At 64.7% G+C, this 20,754-nt stretch overlaps 2 protein-coding genes across 25 annotated transcripts in view; one reads left to right on the plus strand and one right to left on the minus strand.

Annotated features, from left to right (window-relative positions):
• The window catches only part of Mcf2l (MCF.2 cell line derived transforming sequence like), a 101,699-nt gene that overhangs the window by 73,464 nt on the left and 7,481 nt on the right, over nucleotides 1-20,754 (minus strand). For 4 of the 18 annotated variants that reach the window (XM_047553177.1, XM_047553175.1, XM_047553176.1 and 1 more), the window contains exon 1: nucleotides 5,459-5,719. The exons of 7 other annotated variants lie outside the window; for them this stretch is intronic. In XM_047553177.1, coding sequence (XP_047409133.1) covers nucleotides 5,459-5,489 — 31 coding nt within the window. In that variant the 5' untranslated portion in view covers nucleotides 5,490-5,719. Of the gene's footprint in view, nucleotides 1-5,458; nucleotides 5,720-18,355; nucleotides 18,832-20,754 lie in introns of those variants that run through there. 7 more of the 18 variants (XM_047553178.1, XM_047553181.1, XM_047553180.1 and 4 more) reach the window with 6 other exon arrangements.
• LOC124984967 (uncharacterized) lies at nucleotides 3,555-19,010 on the plus strand. 7 transcript variants are annotated; one of them, XM_047553202.1, is made up of 3 exons: nucleotides 3,555-8,279; nucleotides 10,350-11,136; nucleotides 11,578-19,010. In XM_047553202.1, the coding sequence occupies exon 3, from the start codon at nucleotides 14,553-14,555 to the stop codon at nucleotides 15,618-15,620; it is 1,068 nt and encodes a 355-aa protein (XP_047409158.1). In that variant the 5' UTR covers nucleotides 3,555-8,279; nucleotides 10,350-11,136; nucleotides 11,578-14,552; the 3' UTR covers nucleotides 15,621-19,010. The 7 variants fall into 7 exon arrangements, with proteins under 7 accessions (XP_047409158.1, XP_047409157.1, XP_047409151.1 ...); XM_047553201.1 differs by having other exon boundaries at nucleotides 3,555-6,682; nucleotides 7,528-8,279; nucleotides 10,350-19,010; XM_047553195.1 differs by having other exon boundaries at nucleotides 3,555-5,581; nucleotides 5,832-8,279; nucleotides 10,350-19,010.

Here is a 20,754-nt window from a genome sequence, read left to right on the forward strand (position 1 = left end):
ACACCCTGCCCCCTCTGCAGCCCACTGAGACGGGGTCCAGGCTGCCTAAGGTCACCTGCCATGGAGACTTCCAAAGGCCCACATCCCCTTCTCCTGCTGGGCCCTGCCAGCCAACTGTGCAGCCCTGGAGGGACAGTGAGGTGGAGAGGCTTCAGGCACTGACACGGCCCGGACACGCGCGAGTGCTGGAGGACGGCTCCCACACAGGGTAGCCAGGCTCCAGCGTCCTTCAGGCAAGGAGGGGTGCTGGGACACAGCCAATCTGTGAACCCGGCCAGCGCCACCACCGACCCTTCCTCCCAGGCTCTGCATGTCCCCAGCCACCCTTCTCCTCACACCAAGACTGCAGTGTGTGCAAGGACCTTGGGTCTGCAGGGCCATGGCAGGCAGATGCCCACGGGTTCACTGAGCAGTGGGCGTGGCCACGGAGAAGACGGCACAGCGCAGAGCCTGTGACCACAGCAGGGAGGCTGGCCTTGTCCTGGAAAAGCTGACAGGTCGCGCGGTTGTCCTGCTCCAGCGACAGTCCTGGGAGCCCGCCCGAGTGCACGGCTGAGCCACACGCCCGAGGACGCAGCACACTCCGGCGGTCTTCAGTGACGGCCTCCTCACTGCTTCCTACTCACTCTTGAGACAGCCGCTCCCGTGGGGCCCACTAAGGTCTGGTCCCTCCCTCCCTGGGACTTCAGAGCCTTTCCAGATTACCGCCCAGCAATCGAGGCTGAAGGTCTAACCTCCGGCCAGCAACCTCGGACAGCACACCACTCTCGCTTCATCCAGGGATGACCCATCCTTCCCGGTCAGCCACGGCTATGCTCCTGGCTGACCCTTCAATATTAAACAATGTCACATTCCACAGAGGCAAGCCCAACTCACAGGTTTCTTCTACAAGCTGTGTACCTAGGACACAGGGCAACCTGGACCAGGGTAGTTCCCGGGCCATGGTACACTCAAGGTGGGTCACTGGAAGGGAATCAAGTGCCTGAGTACTGAGATGAAGAAAGACCCCAACAGTAATGTGGAGCTGACACCAAGTGTGCTGCAGGGAAGGACCAGATCTGGAGTGTGGACACTAGCACCAGTCTGCCCCATGAAGTCCAGATCTGAGGGTGTGGACATTAATACCATCTTCGTCCTCTCTGTTAGGAGGGAAACACTTCAAAAACAATTCCGAACTCCATCTGGGCGGGTCCCGCCCACACCACAGGGCTGCTCTCTGTCCTCCCTCGAGGTCACCTTCCCGAGGGCAGCCTGCTCCTGTCCTGGCTGCCCGCTCTCTGCACCTCTGTCTTTACTGCTGGCTGCCTGATATGAGGGTGCAGTTCCTTAGCAGAACTGACACCACGAGGCCAAGCTCAGTCCTTGTTAGCCTCTGCTATGGACCCAGCACCAGAGCCACGTGTTGACGGTGGGCGGTGAGCACTGACCTGTTGGCCAGTAGGGATGTGTGAGTGAACCTGTCTGTGGAGCCCCTTCTGTGCTCCTCCTTGACACTCGGAGGCCTGGTGAAGTGTCTGGGCGGCATGTCAACCCCGCACGACATGCGCCCATGGTCTTAGGCCTCACTTGTGCCAGCAACCACGGGCCCCGATGCTCGCTGGGCCACCGTGGCCCCAGAACGCACCCTCTCAGACACCGTGGGGGAGGGCTTTCCCCTGGCCTCACTGCAGGCCACGGGTTTGCTCCCACCTAGCGACAGGCACCCAGGCCCCTGGCACGCGGGCTGCGGAAGGAGCATGCCAGCCTCGCTCAGCCCTGGGTGGGGAGCTGGAGCAGAGGCCCAGGAAGCCCCCGGGCCGGGCGCCAGCTCTGAGGCCTGGAGGAAGGGCCCTGGCACAGGGCGGCGCTCCCTCCACCAACTTCTGACCCCCAGAGGGCAGCTGGGCCACCAGGAGCCCACCCTGGGTCACAGCCCGGGGGCAGCCGGCAGGGCCAGCAGGGTCTGGGGCCAGATTCTCTGCCACATGGGGCTGCAGCCCACTGGTGGAGGATGGCACAGGGTCCCCGATGTCCAGCACCTCAGGCCGTTCCCCCGGGGACGCCTGGTGCGGACGTGCAGTGGCAAGCGACAGAAGCCTTGGTCTGGAAGCCATGGCAGGAGCCTGGGTGCTCAGTTCCCGCAAGGACGCCCCTTAGCCAAGACTCTCTCCAGAGTGAGGAGCGGATGGGGCGCTGCGTCTGGACCCCTCGGGCCCCAGAGGTCCACCAGCAGCACAGTGCAGGCGAAGAGAAGGACCAGGGTGAGGGGCCAAGGCGCCCAAGAAGGAGGTGGCGAGGGGCAGGGCCCCGTGGCAGCCGCAGATGCCCCCGCCTGCCCGCCTGCCAGCTGAAGGCCCGAGCCGAACCCCATTCTCCCCAGAGGAAAGGGGGTCCAGCCCATGTGCAGCTTGCCTGCGCTCCCCTGGGAGGCCGGAGCTGCTCCTGGCCAGGCAGCTTACTTCTCTGAGGAAGCGCAGCACCGTTGGTCCAGATCCACAGCGCCAGGGACGGAGTTCCCAGAGTCATATTAAACACAGACCAACGTGTCTGAGAGGCGGCTGCGAGGTGGTCCAGCCCAGAAGAGCAGCAGCCTGGGCGTGTCCGTCCAGGGGTGGATCCGCTCCAACATGGCCGCACCTGACCTCCAGATGAGGCCACAGGCTCTCCGCTCCTCTGCACTGTGGACCCTGGGGTCACAGCGGACGTCACAGAGCTCGCCTGCCTGCAGGGCTGATGACAAGCTGGACGGAAGGAAGTGGGCCTCCCATGGCCCCTTCTGGTGGCAGCCGGAGTCCCAGAGACCCCTGAGGTGGTGGCAGCTGCCTGACACCAAGACGGTCCAGCCCACTCCCCAGCACGGGGCTGCTGCCTGTGTCCTGCATGCTGCCAAGCTGCTGCCGAGGCCCTGTGGAGGCCAGCGAGAACACGCCAGGCCCAGCACCCTTCCCGAGGGGTGCGCCCGTCTGCAGCCACCTCCAGGTGTCCCTGCCGCCCAGTTCACGCTGACTCTAGCTTGGGGAAGAAACTCAAGCCAACCTCCTGGTCAGGCTCCCGATGCCCCAGCCCCACACGGTTGGCCCTGACTCCCCAGCAGCCTGCCCACCCCGCCTGCCAGCCCTGCTCTCCCACAAACAAGCTCTGAGCTGCCCAGCTTCAGAACGCTCTGATTTTTACTAAAATCTTTAGACTTTTCCAGGGTTTTATGCATCTGAGTTTTGCTTCCTAATATCAGCACTGATCACCCCCTTGGGACTGGGGGATTAAGGATGGTGGAGAGAAGGAACTCTTCTGCTCACGGTTATTCTTGATTCAGCTTCGCTTTTTACTTGTGTGCTTCAGCGTTAAGGACGGGACCACAAGCCACAGCGCTGTGTTGAACCTGCCAGTCCCTGGGGCCTCCGTGAAACCCAGCACAGGAACAGGACGCTGGCCTCTCACAGGACACAGCAGGAATGCCGGCCACAGGGAGCGAGCAGGCCCAGCACCTTGGCCGTCTTGAAAAGATAAACAGGAAGACCCTCCTTGCCTGATGAGGACACCAGACAGGCAAGCCCAGACACGATCGCTCTGAACAATGAGTGCCCCCTTCCCCTGCACCTCGGGGCGGCGGGTGGGGGAGGGGCGGGACCATTGTCCGGAGGACTGGACAGTTGGTCACTTCCCTGCCCCCGGGGTGGCGGGAGCAAAGGCCCCGGTGGTTCTGCACATGCGTGGCAGACTTGTAACAGGGAGGTCACAGGCCTGGTGGACGGCTGCACTCAGATCTGATCCACCCTGCTGAGTCTCAGGCTGCGGTGATAACAGTGCGGAAAGCAAACACGGGCGGGACCTAAGTCCAATAAAAGGCTAGAGGAGCAGGGACACAAGGGCCCTGCTGTCCTCCCGGAAGTGTCCAGCAGGATGCTCCCAGCCTGCCAGGGGCTGTGGCCACACAGTGAGGGTGGATGGGATCAGCAGTACCCAGGCTGCGAGGCCAGTCTCTGGATGGCACTAGGCGCCCTGCCCACCGGGTCATGACCCGAGCGCTCTGCCCTGATGCAGGGGTTAAGAGCACACTGGGACCCCCAAGGCTCCCTGTGGCAATTCTGGACTCCAGCTGAACGAGGAGCTGGGGAAGCCCCTTGCCAGGTCTGCCCAGCTGAGAGGGCAGGATAAGTCCTGGAGTCCCTGCCCGGCTCCACAGTGCTTGCTCAGGGGGGCAGGTGCGCACAGCTGCCGCAAGCAGCCCTGGCACAGCCCCAGGACCAGCCAGGCCAGCTCCCTGCCGCTGCCGGGGCCACCTGAGGTGGAGGGCGGATGGGCCCTGCCAGGCCCAGGGTGTGTCTGGAGATGTGTGGAGTTTCGTGGGGGTGGCGGGAGACAGAAAGCAGCTCAGCATTCCAGGGAGGAGGCTGGCCCTGCACAGACAGACACGACAGCCTGCCTGCGGCCACAGGGGCGGCACGTCCTGCCATGGGCCCTCAGACCACATGCGGAGGGAAGCGGGGGGTGGACAGGGTGACCGGAGAGCTCAGGGGGTGCTCTGCACTCAGTGAGCTGCCTCTCCAAACCCGTTTCCTGTTGTGGAAAGCATTGGTGACGTGTACGTGGGCACCGTGGTGGGGCACGTCCAGCCTGCTCCCTGGGGCGCCTGCTGGGCTGCAGTGGCGTTTGGTGGTCCGCTGCATCGTGGCACGTTAGACTTTCCTCCGTTACTCTCAGAACTCCCCAAGCTGACGCGTCTTGTTTTAAAATGCCACTCACCTCTGTGCCACAGAGCATCAGGGGATGTGAGGGGCTTGGCCAGCCCTGGGGACCCAGAGTCTGGGGGCTTGGTGGGGAGGTGGGTGTGACCCTGGCGTCGGCCCCTGGGCGGGAGACAGAGCGATGTGGGAAGATGGAAGCACAGGTTGGTAGGACCAACCTGGCCCCGGGCAGGCACCGTCCAGCCTGTCACACGCTGACACGGGAGGTGATGCCAAGATGCTCCCGGGGCTCCCCATGCTGTGACCATGGGGTGACCAGACCCCAGGCACCCGAGACTGAAGGGCATCCAGCTGGGCCTCCTGCTGCACCTCAGCCATGGGGCCACCACCCACCATCGAGGGGAGGGTCGCCAGCACCTGATGTGGGCAGCAGAGAGCCCGGACCTTGCCTGCCCCTCACCTGCCCCTGGTCCTGGGGAAGGGGGAGGACCAAGAGGACACAGCGGCCCCCACCCAGGCTTCACCCCTCCTCCATCCCATCTGTGCGCTGAACAGGCACAGGCTGGGCACTGACTGCCCAAGACTGGAATCAGGCCTATCAGGCTGGGCAGGGGGTGGAGCCCCCCACAGCCACCTGGCCACCAGGCCCCAGGAGGGAGACTGGCCCTTGTGTAGCCCTGCAGGGCAGAGCTGGATGAAGCTGGAGCTAGAGGAGGGCGGCCCTGGACGCGAGGTGGACAGAGGAACATCAGGAGGCTGATGGGAGCATGGCCCTGGGTGCTGTCCTCTCTCACCTGAGGCTTGTTCTCCCACTGGCTGCCACATGCAGGTGTCCACCAGCAGACGCCAGCACAGGTGCAGATCGCCCTGCGGCCCTCCACGGACTCTGGCTCTGTGCCCAGGGGGCTCACGTAGAGGTAGAGTGGGGACAGCAGCGGCCTGCCGCAGGTCGCGGTGGGATGGACGCACTGACGCACTGAGCCGGGCTCGCGGCCCAGAGCAGGCACGGAGCCGAGTAGCAGGCAGGCGACGTGCCCGGGCGGGGCAGACAAGCCAGGAGGGCCAGGTCTGCGGCTGCTGCAGCCCTGGGCGAGGGCGGAGCTGGGAGCTGGTGGACCCAGGCCTGCGCCCGCCAACGGCTGAGGACAGGTGTGTCATTCCCGGCAGACATAGAACTGCCCGCCTGGGCTCCCTGCAAGAAAGGGCAGCCCTGGGACCCAGCCCGCTGCTCCAGCCCAGCAGGATCACGCCACCCGACCAGCGGGGAGGGGACCCGGGAGGCACCCTGCACCTGGCCCCACATCACACGACGGCTGCGCTCAGTCTCCGGGTGAACGTCGCGCGGCCTCACCACGGCCTGCCACAGCCTCGTGGCCGGAGCGCCACTGGACTGGGCCTGTCAAGCAGATCCATCTCTGACCAGCGAGACCAAGTGGAGCAAGTGGGGAAGTCAAGAGCTTTGAGAGACGGTTGAAAACCTCTTCCTCACCCTCAACCACCTTCCCAGATTTACGTGAGAAAGCTCCCCCTCGATGCGGGGCAGCCGCACAGCCCCTGCCTGCCTGGACCCGGCAGAAGCCCGTCCGAGTCAGAAGGCAGCTGCGACCTGGCCTGCGGCTCTGGGCTCGGTTGGGGAGGGCAAGGGTGTGGGGTGAAGCCGTCCTCCCCGGCCTCAGAGCCAGGCCCCGCCACGACACCAGCCTGGCAGAGACCCTCTCCCGCCGGGACCCAGAGCAGCCGCCTCCAAAAAGAGGCCACCAGCCATCTACAGGGCGTGCTGGGTCCCAGCCAGGTTGGCCAGGCTCGCCATGACACCCGAGTTCCTGTTTTATCCGCCCACCCTGCGGTCCCCCTTCCCTCTGTCAGCTGACCCGACCCTCTAAATGCCCACCCTGGCTGCCCTGCCCGAGGGTCCTGGGTCCCTCGCCATTTTTGATCCAGGCTGGGAAAGTTGGCCCTGCACCCTCTGGCACAGGAATGTGCTAGAAGACTGGGATCCACGCGGCACGTAGGCACAGGTATGGGCACGGCCCCTCCGTGACAGGGCCGTCCAAGTGGGCTCTGAGCATGCTCCCCTGGCCGCCCACACGTCCACCTCGCTGACAGCTCGTGGGCTTCCAGGGGAAAAGAGCCACGTTCCTGGAATGAAACAGCCCGAGCCCCTGCCCCGCCCGGCTCGCCCTCACCCTGGCGCCTGTGCCCTTCATCCCTGTGTCCTCACTAACTTGCCACATGCTTTACCCAGGACGCCCATGTACTGTCCCCATCACGGATCCTCCTCCTCTGTCAGCTCAGCCTCTGTGGGCCTCCCCAGTTCAGCCTCCTCCCTTGCCTCCATGGCACCTGGACTCGCCTGGACGCTGGGCGTGGGTGTGGTGAAGAGCCTGCCGCTGCAGCTCGCAGGGCCTGGGCTCGGGTCTCGTCTCCCGTGGATGCCATGGGGCGGCACAGGCGGTGCAGAGGAAACATCTCCTCATGGCAATCGCAGCCCCACCTGGACTCGAGAGTCAGCGCCTGGGAGTGAGCCCAGGGCACCCTATCACTGAGCTACACCCCCAGTTTTTTTTAATTTTTATTTTGAGACCAGGTCTTGCTAGGTTGCTGAGGCTGGCCTCAAACTTGTGATCCTTTGGCCTCGGTCTCCTGCTTGCTGGGATTACAGGTGTGGCCACCACTGCCAGCAAAAGTCAGCACTTTGAAAACCAGGGCTGAGACGACCGTCTGTGTCTCAGGTGCTACCCTGGTGCAGTGACCACAGACCTGTCAGTGCAGCAAGACGCAGTTAATTGGCTCGCTGTGAAATGTTAAGGGGTGATTCAGCAGCAAGTCCCCTTCCCCAACTAGAATATTCAATATGTTTCAGAAAAAAATCTCATCTGGCTGAGAACCGAGGGCCCGGTCACTCTTCTGTGGCCTAGCCGCTGGTGCAGCACTCAGCTTCCCTGAGCCCACTTAGTTCCAGCATCTACCCAGGGAACAAGGACAACCCCGGCCACACGAGGGACGCGCTCAGCCTCCGCGAACAGGCAGGCGAGGGCGCTGGCCGAGGCCGACCCTGCTGGCAGTGGCGTGGCCTCCTGAGTGGCCGTGGCTTGACACGGGTGAATTCAGTGAGGACAGTCGGGGGCAGCGCGCTCTCCCGTGGGCAGCGGCTCCTGGCGAGCACGGGCACGTGGCCCTCGTGAACAGGACGTGCTCTCCTGGCCGAGCGTGCCTCACCCGAGGGGTCACCAAGGAAGACACCAGGGCGGTCAGCAGGAGGCTGCTCCCCGAGAATCAGGGGTGGGTGATCAGACCGGGAGGCGCGCGTCCTGCCCTGGCCCCTGAGGGCAAGCCCGCCCAGCACCTGAACCGGGCCGTCGGCAGCCCAGCAGATGGCCGCCCAGGTGCAGACTCAGTGATGCACGGCAGCGCCAGTCGGGTGGGCTTCTCTGCCCCAGCTGCATACGCCCACGGGCTGGGAGTGTCTGCAACGCCCACAGGACCAACGACCCCCAGATCACGCTCAGAGCAACCTGCTCTCATCTCCCTTGGGAGGAGGACGTGGCTGGCAGCGTGCGTGGAGGGGACGTGCCTGCCCAGGAGGACACCCAGATCAGACCCTGGTGCCAGCAGGTAAGACCACTGAAGCACAGCAGCTGGCCCGAGGGCTCGGCAGAGTGCACCCCCTCTCCTGGGCTCCCAGCGAGCTCACGCACTGTGTCCTGGAAGGAAGTGCAGGCCACTCGGGCCCTGCAGGGCAGCAGGACCATGCCATGGCTGGCCGGGTGCCTGCAGGAGCCAGCAGCCATGTCCAGGAACAGGCCTATTGACCGCTGGACAGCTGTGGGCGGCCCAGGGAGCAGGAGGCAGACCTATGGGAGCAGCTTAGGAGCTTCATGGCCCGGCAGCCTGACCCTGCCGAGGACAGCTCCGGTGGACAGCTCTGGTGGCAGCTGCTCAGAGCGCGTGGTGACTGACCCCAGCGCCCAGCAGGGGCCTGGCCTGAAGAAGACAGTGGTGCCACCTCTGCAGGGACACGGGAGACAGCCCCGTTCCTCGAGACCACCGCCACCTGTGTGCAGGGCTCTCGGGGGCCACGCCCCAGCCAGGGCCAGGAGGTGTGCTCTCAGGGCAGCTGCGGTCCAGGGACGCTGTGGGGCTGAGGGCAGCAGCCAGGGCCTGAGGTCCAGGGACGCTGTGGGGCTGAGGGCAGCAGCCAGGCCCTGAGGTCCAGGGACCCTGTGGGGCTGAGGGCAGCAGCCAGGCCCTGAGGTCCAGGGACGCTGTGGGGCTGAGGGCAGCAGCCAGGGCAGCTGCGGTCCAGGGACCCTGTGGGGCTGAGGGCAGCAGCCAGGGCCTGAGGTCCAGGGACCCTGTGGAGCTGAGGGCAGCAGCCAGGGCCTGAGGTCCAGGGACCCTGTGGAGCTGAGGGCAGCAGCCAGGGCCTGAGGTCCAGGGACCCTGTGGGGCTGAGGGCAGCAGCCAGGGCAGCTGCGGTCCAGGGACCCTGTGGGGCTGAGGGCAGCAGCCAGGGCCTGAGGTCCAGGGACCCTGTGGAGCTGAGGGCAGCAGCCAGGGCCTGAGGTCCAGGGACCCTGTGGAGCTGAGGGCAGCAGCCAGGCCCTGAGGTCCAGGGACGCTGTGGGGCTGAGGGCAGCAGCCAGGGCAGCTGCGGTCCAGGGACCCTGTGGGGCTGAGGGCAGCAGCCAGGGCCTGAGGTCCAGGGACCCTGTGGAGCTGAGGGCAGCAGCCAGGGCCTGAGGTCCAGGGACCCTGTGGGGCTGAGGGCAGCAGCCAGGGCCTGAGGTCCAGGGACCCTGTGGGGCTGAGGGCAGCAGCCAGGGCCTGAGGTCCAGGGACCCTGTGGGGCTGAGGGCAGCAGCCAGGGCCTGAGGTCCAGGGACCCTGTGGGGCTGAGGGCAGCAGCCAGGGCCTGAGGTCCAGGGACGCTGTGGGGCTGAGGGCAGCAGCCAGGCCCTGAGGTCCAGGGACCCTGTGGGGCTGAGGGCAGCAGCCAGGGCCTGAGGTCCAGGGACCCTGTGGGGCTGAGGGCAGCAGCCAGGCCCTGAGGTCCAGGGACCCTGTGGGGCTGAGGGCAGCAGCCAGGGCAGCTGCGGTCCAGGGACCCTGTGGGGCTGAGGGCAGCAGCCAGGGCCTGAGGTCCAGGGACCCTGTGGAGCTGAGGGCAGCAGCCAGGGCCTGAGGTCCAGGGACCCTGTGGGGCTGAGGGCAGCAGCCAGGGCCTGAGGTCCAGGGACCCTGTGGGGCTGAGGGCAGCAGCCAGGGCCTGAGGTCCAGGGACCCTGTGGGGCTGAGGGCAGCAGCCAGGGCCTGAGGTCCAGGGACCCTGTGGGGCTGAGGGCAGCAGCCAGGGCCTGAGGTCCAGGGACGCTGTGGGGCTGAGGGCAGCAGCCAGGGCCTGAGGTCCAGGGACCCTGTGGGGCTGAGGGCAGCAGCCAGGGCAGCTGCGGTCCAGGGACCCTGTGGGGCTGAGGGCAGCAGCCAGGGCCTGAGGTCCAGGGACCCTGTGGGGCTGAGGGCAGCAGCCAGGGCCTGAGGTCCAGGGACCCTGTGGGGCTGAGGGCAGCAGCCAGGGCCTGAGGTCCAGGGACGCTGTGGGGCTGAGGTCCAGGGACCCTGAGAGGCTGAGGGCAGCAGCCAGAGCCCTGCTGCTGGGTCTTTACTTTCTGTCCTTGAAAAAAGCTTCTCTAGAGACACAGGAAAACCCGCCCCAAAGCTGACCGAGGCTGCAGGGGCCAGAGCACATGTCCCAGAGCCAGACGCCATGAGTCCTCGCCGTCTTCGAACACCGTAAAGCGACCCCATGTCTGCGGGCTTGGGCTGCTTCCAGGGCAGACACGGTCCTGCCATTGAGAACGGCCTCGGGTGGACACAGTGGAAAGGAACGTCACTGGACTCATGCTACACCCAGGAGAAAGCACCTGGGGCGCTGGCTTCCTCCTCGCTCTGGCCCTACGGGACCACAGGCTGGCTGGGAACCAGAGTGCAGCCGCACCCGCAGCACCACAAGCAGCCTGAGGCAGGGGCAGCCCTGCCCAGGACGCCAGGCCCTGTGCGACTCCCTGCCCGCTCTCCCCTCCTCTGCACCTCTGGGCCCGCGTGTGAAGGAGGCAGGACACACCCTGAGGGCCTGAACCGCCTCCTCTGCTTACCATGATATCAGAACAAACACTGCAGGGTGAGCACGTCCTGGCCGGGTCAGAGCGGCCTGGCCCACCAGGCGAACAGCGGGACAGCGAGCCCCCACTGGGGCTGCCAAGTGCCCTCTGCATCATGGACTCTCAGAGCCAGAAGCCACCCAGCGTCAAGAGCCCACGCCCATCCTAGAGGGAGGCGCCCTGCCCTCCCCTCCAGACACAGGTCCTGTGCTCAGAGTGGACCTCTGACACCCAGCCCCACTCATCCTCCCAGCAGAACAAAGACCTGCAGCCAGGCTTTGACCAGTTCTGCAAAAGTGCCACGCTCATGGGTGAGGCCCCTGCCCCTCAGCTGGGCTTTCTAAATTAACTTCTTGTCCCAGGTCGGCTGGTGGCACAGAGGCTGTGACACAGCTGGCGGCAGTGTTGGGGGCCAGGCTTGCGACACACACTGCCGGCCTGCCCCAGCCCTGGGTGGGGACAAGGTGGGCACAGGGGCAGTGGGAGCCCAGTACCTGTCTCCCCACAGAGGGAAAGAGGGGCCGGTTAGTTTAGAGGTCTCAACGCTTCACAGTAAGAAGGTCCGCTGGGCACTCAGGGGCAGGGTGGGGGGCAGCCTGGCCCAGGATGGCCGGGGGTGCTCTCCTGCCACAGGTCCCCCTGCCCAGCTGTGGGCAGAGGAGCTAAAATACTGAAACTCAGGGTGGACCCTGCCGGGCTGCAGAGGGGATGCAGCTCCCCACCGGCGCCTGACTTGTCTTCGTTCCCACCAGCCAGTGTTTCCCTGGTGGGCAGGGCGCCCGGCTTGGTGGCATCCTGTCAGCTCGCTGTCTCACCAGCAGTGAGGCCGCGGGACCAGGGCGGGGAAGTGGAGAGTGCGTGGAAACCGAGGGGCAAGACGCGAATCGGAAGCCCTGCCGGAGGGGCCGGCTCAGCAGCAGACTCGACCCTGGGGCTGCCCGCATGGGCCTGAACCCTCGCCCCACCCTCCGCCCTTTCGGTTTGGACGACAGCATCTTGGGGATTCGCTGAAGGACTCTGCCCAAGCTGACCCAGGACGTGGCGCAGAGACCCCGCGGGCCCAGGCACACGCCCTTCCTCCAGAGCCACGCTGCCGTGCCTGTCCCGACAGCAGCCACCAGAAGAGCAGCTCCAGGCAGTGCTGTGCCCACTGCCATCTGCACACGAGGGCACGTGTCACGTGGTGGCCCAGGCCAGCTCAGTGACTGAGACCCCTTGGCCTCCGTGTCTGGCTCCCGGGCCTCCGATGCCCAGGCATGTCCAGAGGCCTTCCCAGGACGCTGTGTGCAGAGACCATGGGATATGTCCCCAGCCCAGGCAGCAGGAGACCACAGCCTGCTCTGAACAGGCAGCACGCGCCCCTCAGTGTCTCTGTCGGGACTTGAGACGCCTGTCCAAGCGTGGCATGCCTCCCAGTGTCCACCCACATACACGGCAACTCCTCAGCCTCAGTTTCCCTAAAGGGAAAAGAATGTCTTCAGTTTTACAAAAGATGAATGAGGCTCCACAACAGCTGGGTGAGGGCTGGTCCCATCCACAGAGCCACAGCCCGCACTGCAGCCAGCAGCCCTGTCCCCTTGCCAAGGGTGAGTGCCCACCCGCACTGCTGCCCTACCATCGCGCTGTCAGGGCACCAGGTCTGCCCAGGACCCTCCAGCGGTCCTCCCTCCCGTGACGCCCGGGGGTCCTCGTGGCCAAGTCTGTGCTGTGTCCAGACTCCTGGCTGAGAGGCATCTGCCCTCAGGGCCTGCCACACCCTCCATGGCACTGCTGCTGAGTGTCCTAAACAGCACTGGCCTGTCCTCCCAGGAGAGGCCACAGAGCGTGGGCCACAGGCAGGTGCCGTGCTTGGGAAGGACGCTGTGTGAGCTGAACCTGAGGTGGTCAGTTCCTAGCAACCTCACGCATAGGAGTGTCCAGCTGCCACCTGACTATCCCCATCTGCGAGGTGGGAGAGCTCCGTGGGCGGATGCAGCTTTGTAGACAGCAAAGCTCTGAATCTGGACAAGGGTCGGGACTCCTGAGCCAGGCAGAGCTCAGGAAGTGCCATGCAGGGTCCTCCTCTTCCTCCAGAGACCCCGCCTCAGACCGCAGCAGGCAGGGTGGAACAGGCAACACGGGAGGTACCTGCTCCACACCTAGGTGTGCGAGTTCAAGACTGAGGGAGACTCAGCCCCGTGGTGCCTGGGGCCTCAGGCGCCTGCAGCAGGTGGCTCCTGGGGATTACGGCTTCCTGGAGAGCCGACTCCAAAGAAGCTTTGTGCCACCTGACTCAAAGGCAGGAGGCAGCTGGGCTTCCAGCAGATCACTGGCATGTCACCTTGTCAAGGGGACAATTAATACCATGCAGCTGGTGGCTCTGCTGAGCTCCTTATGTCTCAGGGTGGCCTTGCTATGTCAGCGCACGGCTCTGAGGGCCAGGCACTGCTAAGCTCTCATCTGTGTGGGGGGACACCCACAGTGCTGGCCAGGGGACACTACCTGTTCTTGGTGAATGATGACATGAATTAAATCAGACAACGGCTGTGGGTAAAAGTTCATTAACTCCCGGTCCCCGTCCCGAGCCATGGTGGCTTCGGGGAGGGGGAAAGACTACGTGAATTTCACTCAGACGAAGCATCTCCATGTACACCGCCCACCTCACCACCAGCACACCCGGCAAGTGACCCATGAGTGACCATGGGACTCACCCTCAGCCACAGAGCACAGCCAGGAGCACCACTCAGAATAGACGTAGTAGCTTCTCATTTCTGCCACGGAGATCTGCACAGGCTGCCTGCCTGCCATGGCCGCTCTGCTCTGCTCACATGCTGCCGCCCGGCAGCCAGAGCTCGCCACACTGGACTCTGCCCCTGCGGCCCAGGAGGAAGTGACCGGCTTTCTACTTTCCTCTCAGCCTAACCAGGATGGAGCACTCAGGGGTGACTGCTCTGCAAAGACCCAGAGGCTCGCTCTCCACCTGTGTTTACACGTGGATGCCAGGGACCACGTGCCTGCGGGTGGCTTCAGGAAAGGAACAATCGAGCCATTCTCGGTGGCTCAAGGACACTGCTGGGACAGGCAGGCAGGCGGCCTGGAGCGGCTACACTGGACACAAGAGCAGCTTGCCGGCCACCGCCTCCTGCACCTGGCAAAGCCCCGCACGCAGTGGAGCCGTGCTTGTTACCGCAAGGAGCCAGGCAGGGGTGGGGGCTCACGTGCCACCCCGCCCTCTCCAGCCTTCCTTAGAGATGGGGACTTGGTGAGGAAGGCCCTGCCCGGCGTGGGCCTGGGCACACTGCTGGCCGCCCCCACTTGTTCTGCATCCCAGGCAGTTGGCATCAGGTCAGTGGGTGGAAGGACGGCTGGAGTCCGAGGCAGGGAGGGCCTGGAACCCAAACCCGAGCCCGCCTCTTTTAACTCTCCTGGCTGTTTAGAACTGTGTGTCCATCTTACGAGGAGGGTTCTAAGCTGTAAATACAACAGCTTCTCCTGGCTTCATTGAAAGTTGGCCCTGAGAGTTGCAGAGCCGAGCAGCGCCCTTCCTGTGGGACCTGAGCCCCTGCGGGCTGTGCTGTTTCTGGCGTCAGGGTGCATGTGGCGTGGAGGCCGACAGCGGGGCAGGCTCCCCGCCTCCCTCTGGAGGTGCCCACGGCATGCACTCTGGCTGCCGGAGTTCAGCCTTACAGCCACACTGTACCTGGGTCGCGTCTTCTGACGGCGTCCCACCCCAGAGGTCCTGTTTTCCATGCTCGACCCAAGGAAAACGGCCTTGCTGCCCAGCAGAGGTCTGTCCATGCAGACAGAGGCCAGCTGGGGCAGGACACACAGGTGTGCAGAAGGAATCGGGCAGGAAGGAGCCAGGCCAGCGACTGCTCTGGGAACATGGCAGGTGGACTCAGGGAAGTGGCAGGCCTGGCCCGAGGCTGCAGGAGACCACGTCCTCTCAGGGCCACACGCTGTCCAGTGCCCCGCGTCACTGTACCCAGAACCATGCAAGAGGTCGGTCCTGAGAGCCGGCAGGGGGTCTTGCGGAGGGGTGGTCTGCCCCGACAGGTGTGCCCCTCCCCGGGCTCCATACCCTGGCCCACACCCCAGCACTGCAGGCTCCAGAGGACCACACCTGCAGCCACGGGCTGGCCCTGCGCTCGCTGAGGCTCGGTGGACCAGCGTGGGACTCATACAGGGCAGGGCCACTCCCAGGGGAGGCCATCTGCTCGGAATCAAGGCAGGAACGAGGCTCCTCCCGGAACCACGGGCAGGGCCCAGGGCGCACATGCTCCGTCCTGCGGAGGGTGAGGTGCTCTACTTATTTGATTTTGCAGTGGTGGGGCTGGAACCCAGGGCCTCACTCAGGCTGGGCGAGCCCTACCACCCAGCTGCGCCCAGCCCAGTTTCGATTCTTTACTGCTCGCTGGAGAGTCTCGCTGAAAACAACCTCCTCATTAACGTGGCTGCAGCAGCCCTGCCCCCCGGCCCAGCACACTCGGCCCTGGGCTGGACGGAGGCCCATCACCCTCCTGCCACCGACGGCCCTGAGCGGGGGGCCCGAGGTGACCTGCCCTCGCGCAGCTGGGTGTGCGCTGCACCTGGTTCCTGCCCTCAGGCTTGGCTCTGCCAGGTTCTGCTGCATGCGTGGCCCAGCTGCTACCACAGCTTGAGGGTGCCTGAGTGGACGGCCACACCCAAGGGGAATGCTTCCCCAACCTGCGGCTCCCTCCAGCACAGGTCCACCCATGTGGTGGTCCTTCCACCAACACCCTGTACGCTGGCACTCTTGGGACTCCATTCCTCACGTTGCCCCACACCCCTGTGAAGCGAGACTCGTGCTTCAAGTGTCTCAGCCAAGCTGTGTCCTGTTACTGTCCACTCACCGGCAGAAACAGCTTACCACCCACCCGATGCTGTGATCTGTGTCCAAGCTGCTGCCCACCTGCCCTGTCCCTGCACTGAGCTGCTGCCCACCTGAACCACCGTCTACCTGCCCTGAACCTACACTGAGCTGTCCCCACCTGAACCGCTGTCCACCTGTCCTGCACCTGCACCGAGCTGTCCCCACCCCAAGTCCCAGAGGCAAACCTTTGGCCCATCCACGTCACAGGGCCCACAGGCGAGCTGCAGCATGGTCAGACTCGCAGGCCTGGGCCCGTCTGCTTGCTCTGATGAGGCTGCTCAGACCCCTCCACTCCCTTCCAGATGCAGAGTGTTCCCTGAAGGAGGAAGCCAAGCCTTGGGGAGGGCCTCCCAGCTGGCCCGCTGACCCTCAGCCTGACCCCCTGCTCCGGTGCCCTCCAGATTCCTGCTGCCCTGGTCACTTCCAAACAACTTCCAACACTCTCTCCTAAAATTCTGCATGTCAAAGCCCATAAAAAACAGTCTCCGACCTGGTGGCACCCAGAGAGCCCCCTTGACCAGGGCCAGGAGGAGGACAGGGACACTCCTCCATCCAGGGCCTCCCCCAGAGGATTCTGGGGCTGCTTCTCACAGACTGACCACAGCCTCCACTGCTGGACCCACAGGATGCTTCTCAGCCCTGCTAGGACACGCCAGAACTCGTCAGAGGCCTGGTCCCGGGACCCGCCCAGGTGGGCCTTGGGGCTGTGTTCAGCTCCAGCCCTCAGAGCCAGAGGCTGCCGGGCCCCTCTGTGGCCTAGATGCCGATGACACCCACGTGCCCTCAGAAGCAGTATCTGCGGCCCTTCTGGGTGTCCAGGCTTCCCACCAAGTTGCACTCACCTCCTCCCGGGAGCCCCTCCCTCCATGCCTGCCCCAGGCCAGTAACTGGGAAGGAAGCACATCTGTGGCTATCCCTCTGGCCTCCTGACCCTGTCAACACAGAAGGAAAGGACTGAAGGGCACCAAGTCCCAGCAGGGGGTGGACAGAGGGGTCCCACAGATGGACCACCAAGTCCCTATAGGGAGATGGACAGAGGGGCCCCAACAGATGGGCTCCAATGCCCTGGACATCAATGCAGGGTGGACAGCACTGCAGCCCAGAGATGGGGACACAAGACTGATCAGGCCTGGAACTGCAGTCTGCAGTGTGGCCCAGCCAGGCAAGCATGCAGCCCCACCGGCACCTGGAGGTGTGGCCCACCAGGCCTGTGGGAGATGCAGAGCCTCAGCCCTCCCAGGGCCCCTGGACAGAAGCACCTCCGGGGGCAGTGTGGGCTCTTGAAGTCAAGCAGCTTCAGGATGCTGGGGACAGGGACGGGAGCACACCTCTTGCCATGTCACTGTGGTCTCCAGCACAGGTTCCTCACCGGTGTGGACACCAGCCAAGGACAGGGAGGCAGAGCTAGTGTCTGAAGTGAAATGTCTCTGGGGTCAACAGGACGGCAGAGCTCTGGACAAGCGCCAGCTGCCCCTCGACCTCCCACAGAGTGGTCAGAGCTTACTGCGAGTGCCACGGGCAGCCACCTTTGTCCCTGTGCACAGGACCAGCAGGGGCAGTGTCCTGGGGTCCTTTCATGGGGGACACCTTGGTCCCCCTCCTGGAGCCCCTCTGTGACGTGGTCTATGGCCCAGAGGTTCAGCCTGGAGAGAGGGGGCGGCACGGCTGGGCACCCTGGCAGTGCCAGGCACGTGGCAGGTTCGCCTGGCCCATGCTGCGCCCTGAGCTGTGCCAGGCACACGCTGGGCACAGTGGGGCGTGTGGAGATCTGGCATCTTGGCCCCAGAGCTCAGGCTCAGCCTGTCCAGCAGGCAATGTCCTCAGTGGCTGAGGTGCCATCTGCACCCACAGGGTGGGGTCTGCCCCTCTGTACCCCCTTGGAGAGTCATCGGGCATCCCTGCCACCCCTTGGGCTCTGCCACCCCAGGATGGGGTCAGCCCCAGTGTGGCTACCTCCCTGTCCACCCTCAGGTGCCAGTCAGAGCCTAGAGGCTGCCTGATCCTCCCCAAAAGGCAGGGGCTGTGGGGCTGGCAGTGGCCCTTTGCTCCTGAGTCTGTGGGTCAAGAGCCGGGGACAGATTCCACCCTGATACCCCGGGGACATGTGTGTGCCTGAGGTCAGAAGCTGCGCCCAAGTGCCTGGCAACTGCCCCTCAATCCCAGGTCCCTGGGGAGAGGGCTGTGCCCGCCGGAAGCAGCAGGATGCAGGGCAGCAAGGCTGGCTTCCGCCCCGGCTGCTGGCAGGCCTCACCCCCCGTGGCAGTCGGTGCTTGAACGCCCCTGAGAGCTGCGAGAACCCAGTTGCTGGCCCCAAGAGAGCCGCTGGGCAGGGGGCCGCTGTGGGGGACCTGGTGCAGCCTGCCGAGGCTCCACTCCGCCCTCCCACCCCTGGCCTAGTGTCCTCCACGCAGTTCCCCACACAGGCACTCGGAGACCAGGTCCTCAGGGCGCCGGGCAAAAGCAGACCCAGAGTGAGCGAATGAGCGGGACCCGGGTGGCCCAAGCCAGCCCCCAGCAGGTCCTCACTGCGGTCTCAAGAGTCCTGCAAGCCGCTCACAGTTTCCAAATGTGAACAAAATACCACGGGGCGGCACCTGCCCCTGAGGACACGGGTGCCCGTCCCCTTGCCCAGGGACAGGCCATCCCTCCCACCTCACCTGGTTTCCGGCGCCCGGGGGCTCCTCGGCGCTTCCTGGGCAAGGACCAGAAGCGACGCACAGGCCCCCGCGGGGCTCCCTTCTCTGCCATGGAGTCGGTCACCCGAGGGTTTTGGCGAAGCAGAGGCAGAGGCCACTCCAGTCTTGAGGACGGGTGGCCGTGGTCAGATGCACCCGTGGTCCACCACCTTCGGGTCTTCACAGCTGGAGACGGCAGGCGCCAGCAGCCTGCGGAGGCTCTGGGTGCTGAGGCCAGGCTCCTGAGACCTCGGCTGTTCCACGCCAGCTCCTGGCGCTGGCTGCCCTGTCCTCAGGCCCCGCAGGCCTCCTGCAGCCTGCCTCGAGGCTGGGCTGTGCCTCACCTGGCAGCGTGGGACGAGGGAAGCGGGCGCTGCGAGGTGGGGCAGCAGGGGCGGCTGTGCCCGCCCATCTGCTCTTGTGCTGGACGCTTCCTTCCCCAGACGGGCTGCGTGGACCCAGCTCCACACCAGGGAGTCGCTCAAGCCACAACACCTTGCAGGCCTCAGGAAGTCTCAAGTTCAAACAAACAACTACAAACCCGGAGGAAGGGAGGGACAGGCTGCCGGCTTTTTGAAATAAACCGGGAAGTTCCGCCGTCTGTTTCTCCCGTTGGCTGTGGAGCTCCCGGCGAGAGGAAATGGTGAGGCGGCTTTGCTTGGCAAGCGATGCTTTCCGTGGAGAGCTGAGCCTGGCTGAGCCAGCGGCTCCTGACCCTCGCCGTGGCCACTCACGCTGCCCCCAGACCCCGAGCAGCCGCTGCTGCTGCGGCTCGTGCTGGGCAAGCGCAGGGTTTCACAGGCTGCTCCGGGGCAGCTCGCTTCAGCTCCTGTTCACCACGGCCACCAGAGTCCTGGGGCTCACGTGCAGAGTCCAGAGGGCGACACGGTCTGAGCACGGTCCCGGCAGCTCCTCGCCCTTCCCCAGCCGCATGGCCACAAGGACACCAATGCTCAGCGTCTGTCTTCCTCCCACCTGTGCCCCGTCCTCCTGCTGCGGTCTGGGGCACGAGGAATGGCAGACTGTTCTGGACCTGGAGTCTGTTGTACAATGTGGCCTCAAGCTACTAAGAAATCCGTGTTGCTCTCTGGCAGTAAACGAGTGTTCGGTTGACCCTGCCCGGCGAGCAGGGAGTCTACCGGTCTCCCGTCAGGTGAGAGGCCAGGGACCGAGGACAGGTAGGAGGCAGCCCCCCCCACACCCCAGGCCCCGCACCCTCTGCAAACACTGTGCAGAAAGGGACACACAGAGATGGCTGCACAGGCGGCCTGGCCCCCAGCCCTGCCACCAGCCTGGCCCCCATAAAGACGGCTCCTCCGCCTGCGGCCGCTGGCTACCCACTGCTCTGCCTGACCCGCTGCCCATCTGGCTTTCCACTCTAACGATGCCGTGCGTCCCACCTGCGTGAGGAGATGTCCGTTCTTGCTGCAGACTTCCCACCACGGGTGGGAGAATGCACAGGCAGCCCAGTGGGCCCTGGCCCTGCAGGAAGGGGTCAGGGATGCTCTGGCCGAGGAACCATTTGAGGAGCGGGAGGGGGGCCGCTGCCCAGCTGGGTCCCCCAGCTCAGGTGAGCACCTCTGCTGCTCCTCCTGAGCCCAGCCCCTGGGGTACCATGCCCTGGGCCCGGCCTCCCTGCCCCATGAGGAAGTGACCCCAGTCAGGTGCCCTGGACAGAGCCCACGCCAGCCTCTCCTGACCTATGCAGTTTACAGGGTGCCGCTGCCAACGCCCAAGATGACTTCTTCCCTCTAACAGAGATGGGAAGGTTTGGGCCTGGGATTGAGACAGCCAGGAAGAACACCGGGGCTCCGAAACCCAGGGCAAGGCCATCCAGGGACACCAGGCCCTCAGAGTCAAGAACCTGTCACTCCCCAAACGAGACTTTTGACTGACCTGCTTACCTTTTAAGAGAAGAGCCACATCACAGTGACCAATCCTGACGACGTCTAGAGCCCAGGCCGGAGCCATGTCCACCCGGAGTCCTTGAGCGCTCAGATGACAGGGCCAGGCTGGCTCGGAGGCACAGTGCTTGCCAGCATGCGCGAGGCCCGGGGCTCCACCCAAGGGAGGACAGCCACCTTGAAAGGTAAGGCAGCCTTGCGAGGTGAAGCCTCCCTGGGCACCGGTCACCTCTCCAGGGTCCACTGATGAGAGTGTGGAATCAGCACCCCGTGTGGCTGCCTCTAAGAGCAGAAACTCTTGTGCTTCGGGGCTGGACTCACTCATTCAGTAGCGCTAATAAAGGAGCCACCTGTCGGGCATTGCCGAGGGCCCCAGGGCCAGCTGATCTCTGTCATCTGCAAAGAACAATCTGCGCTTCTGTGCTTTCAGACTCACGACTTCAAACCTTGAACATCTCCCTGAAGCTTAACCCCCAC

This window comes from Sciurus carolinensis, chromosome 5 (assembly GCF_902686445.1).
Source record: "Sciurus carolinensis chromosome 5, mSciCar1.2, whole genome shotgun sequence".
NCBI classification, from domain to species: Eukaryota; Metazoa; Chordata; class Mammalia; order Rodentia; family Sciuridae; genus Sciurus; species Sciurus carolinensis.

Bases quoted from the DNA above. Each gene is read 5' to 3' on its own strand.
- LOC124984967 (XM_047553197.1), top strand. From the start codon at position 14,553: ATGCTCGACCCAAGGAAAACGGCCTTGCTGCCCAGCAGAGGTCTGTCC.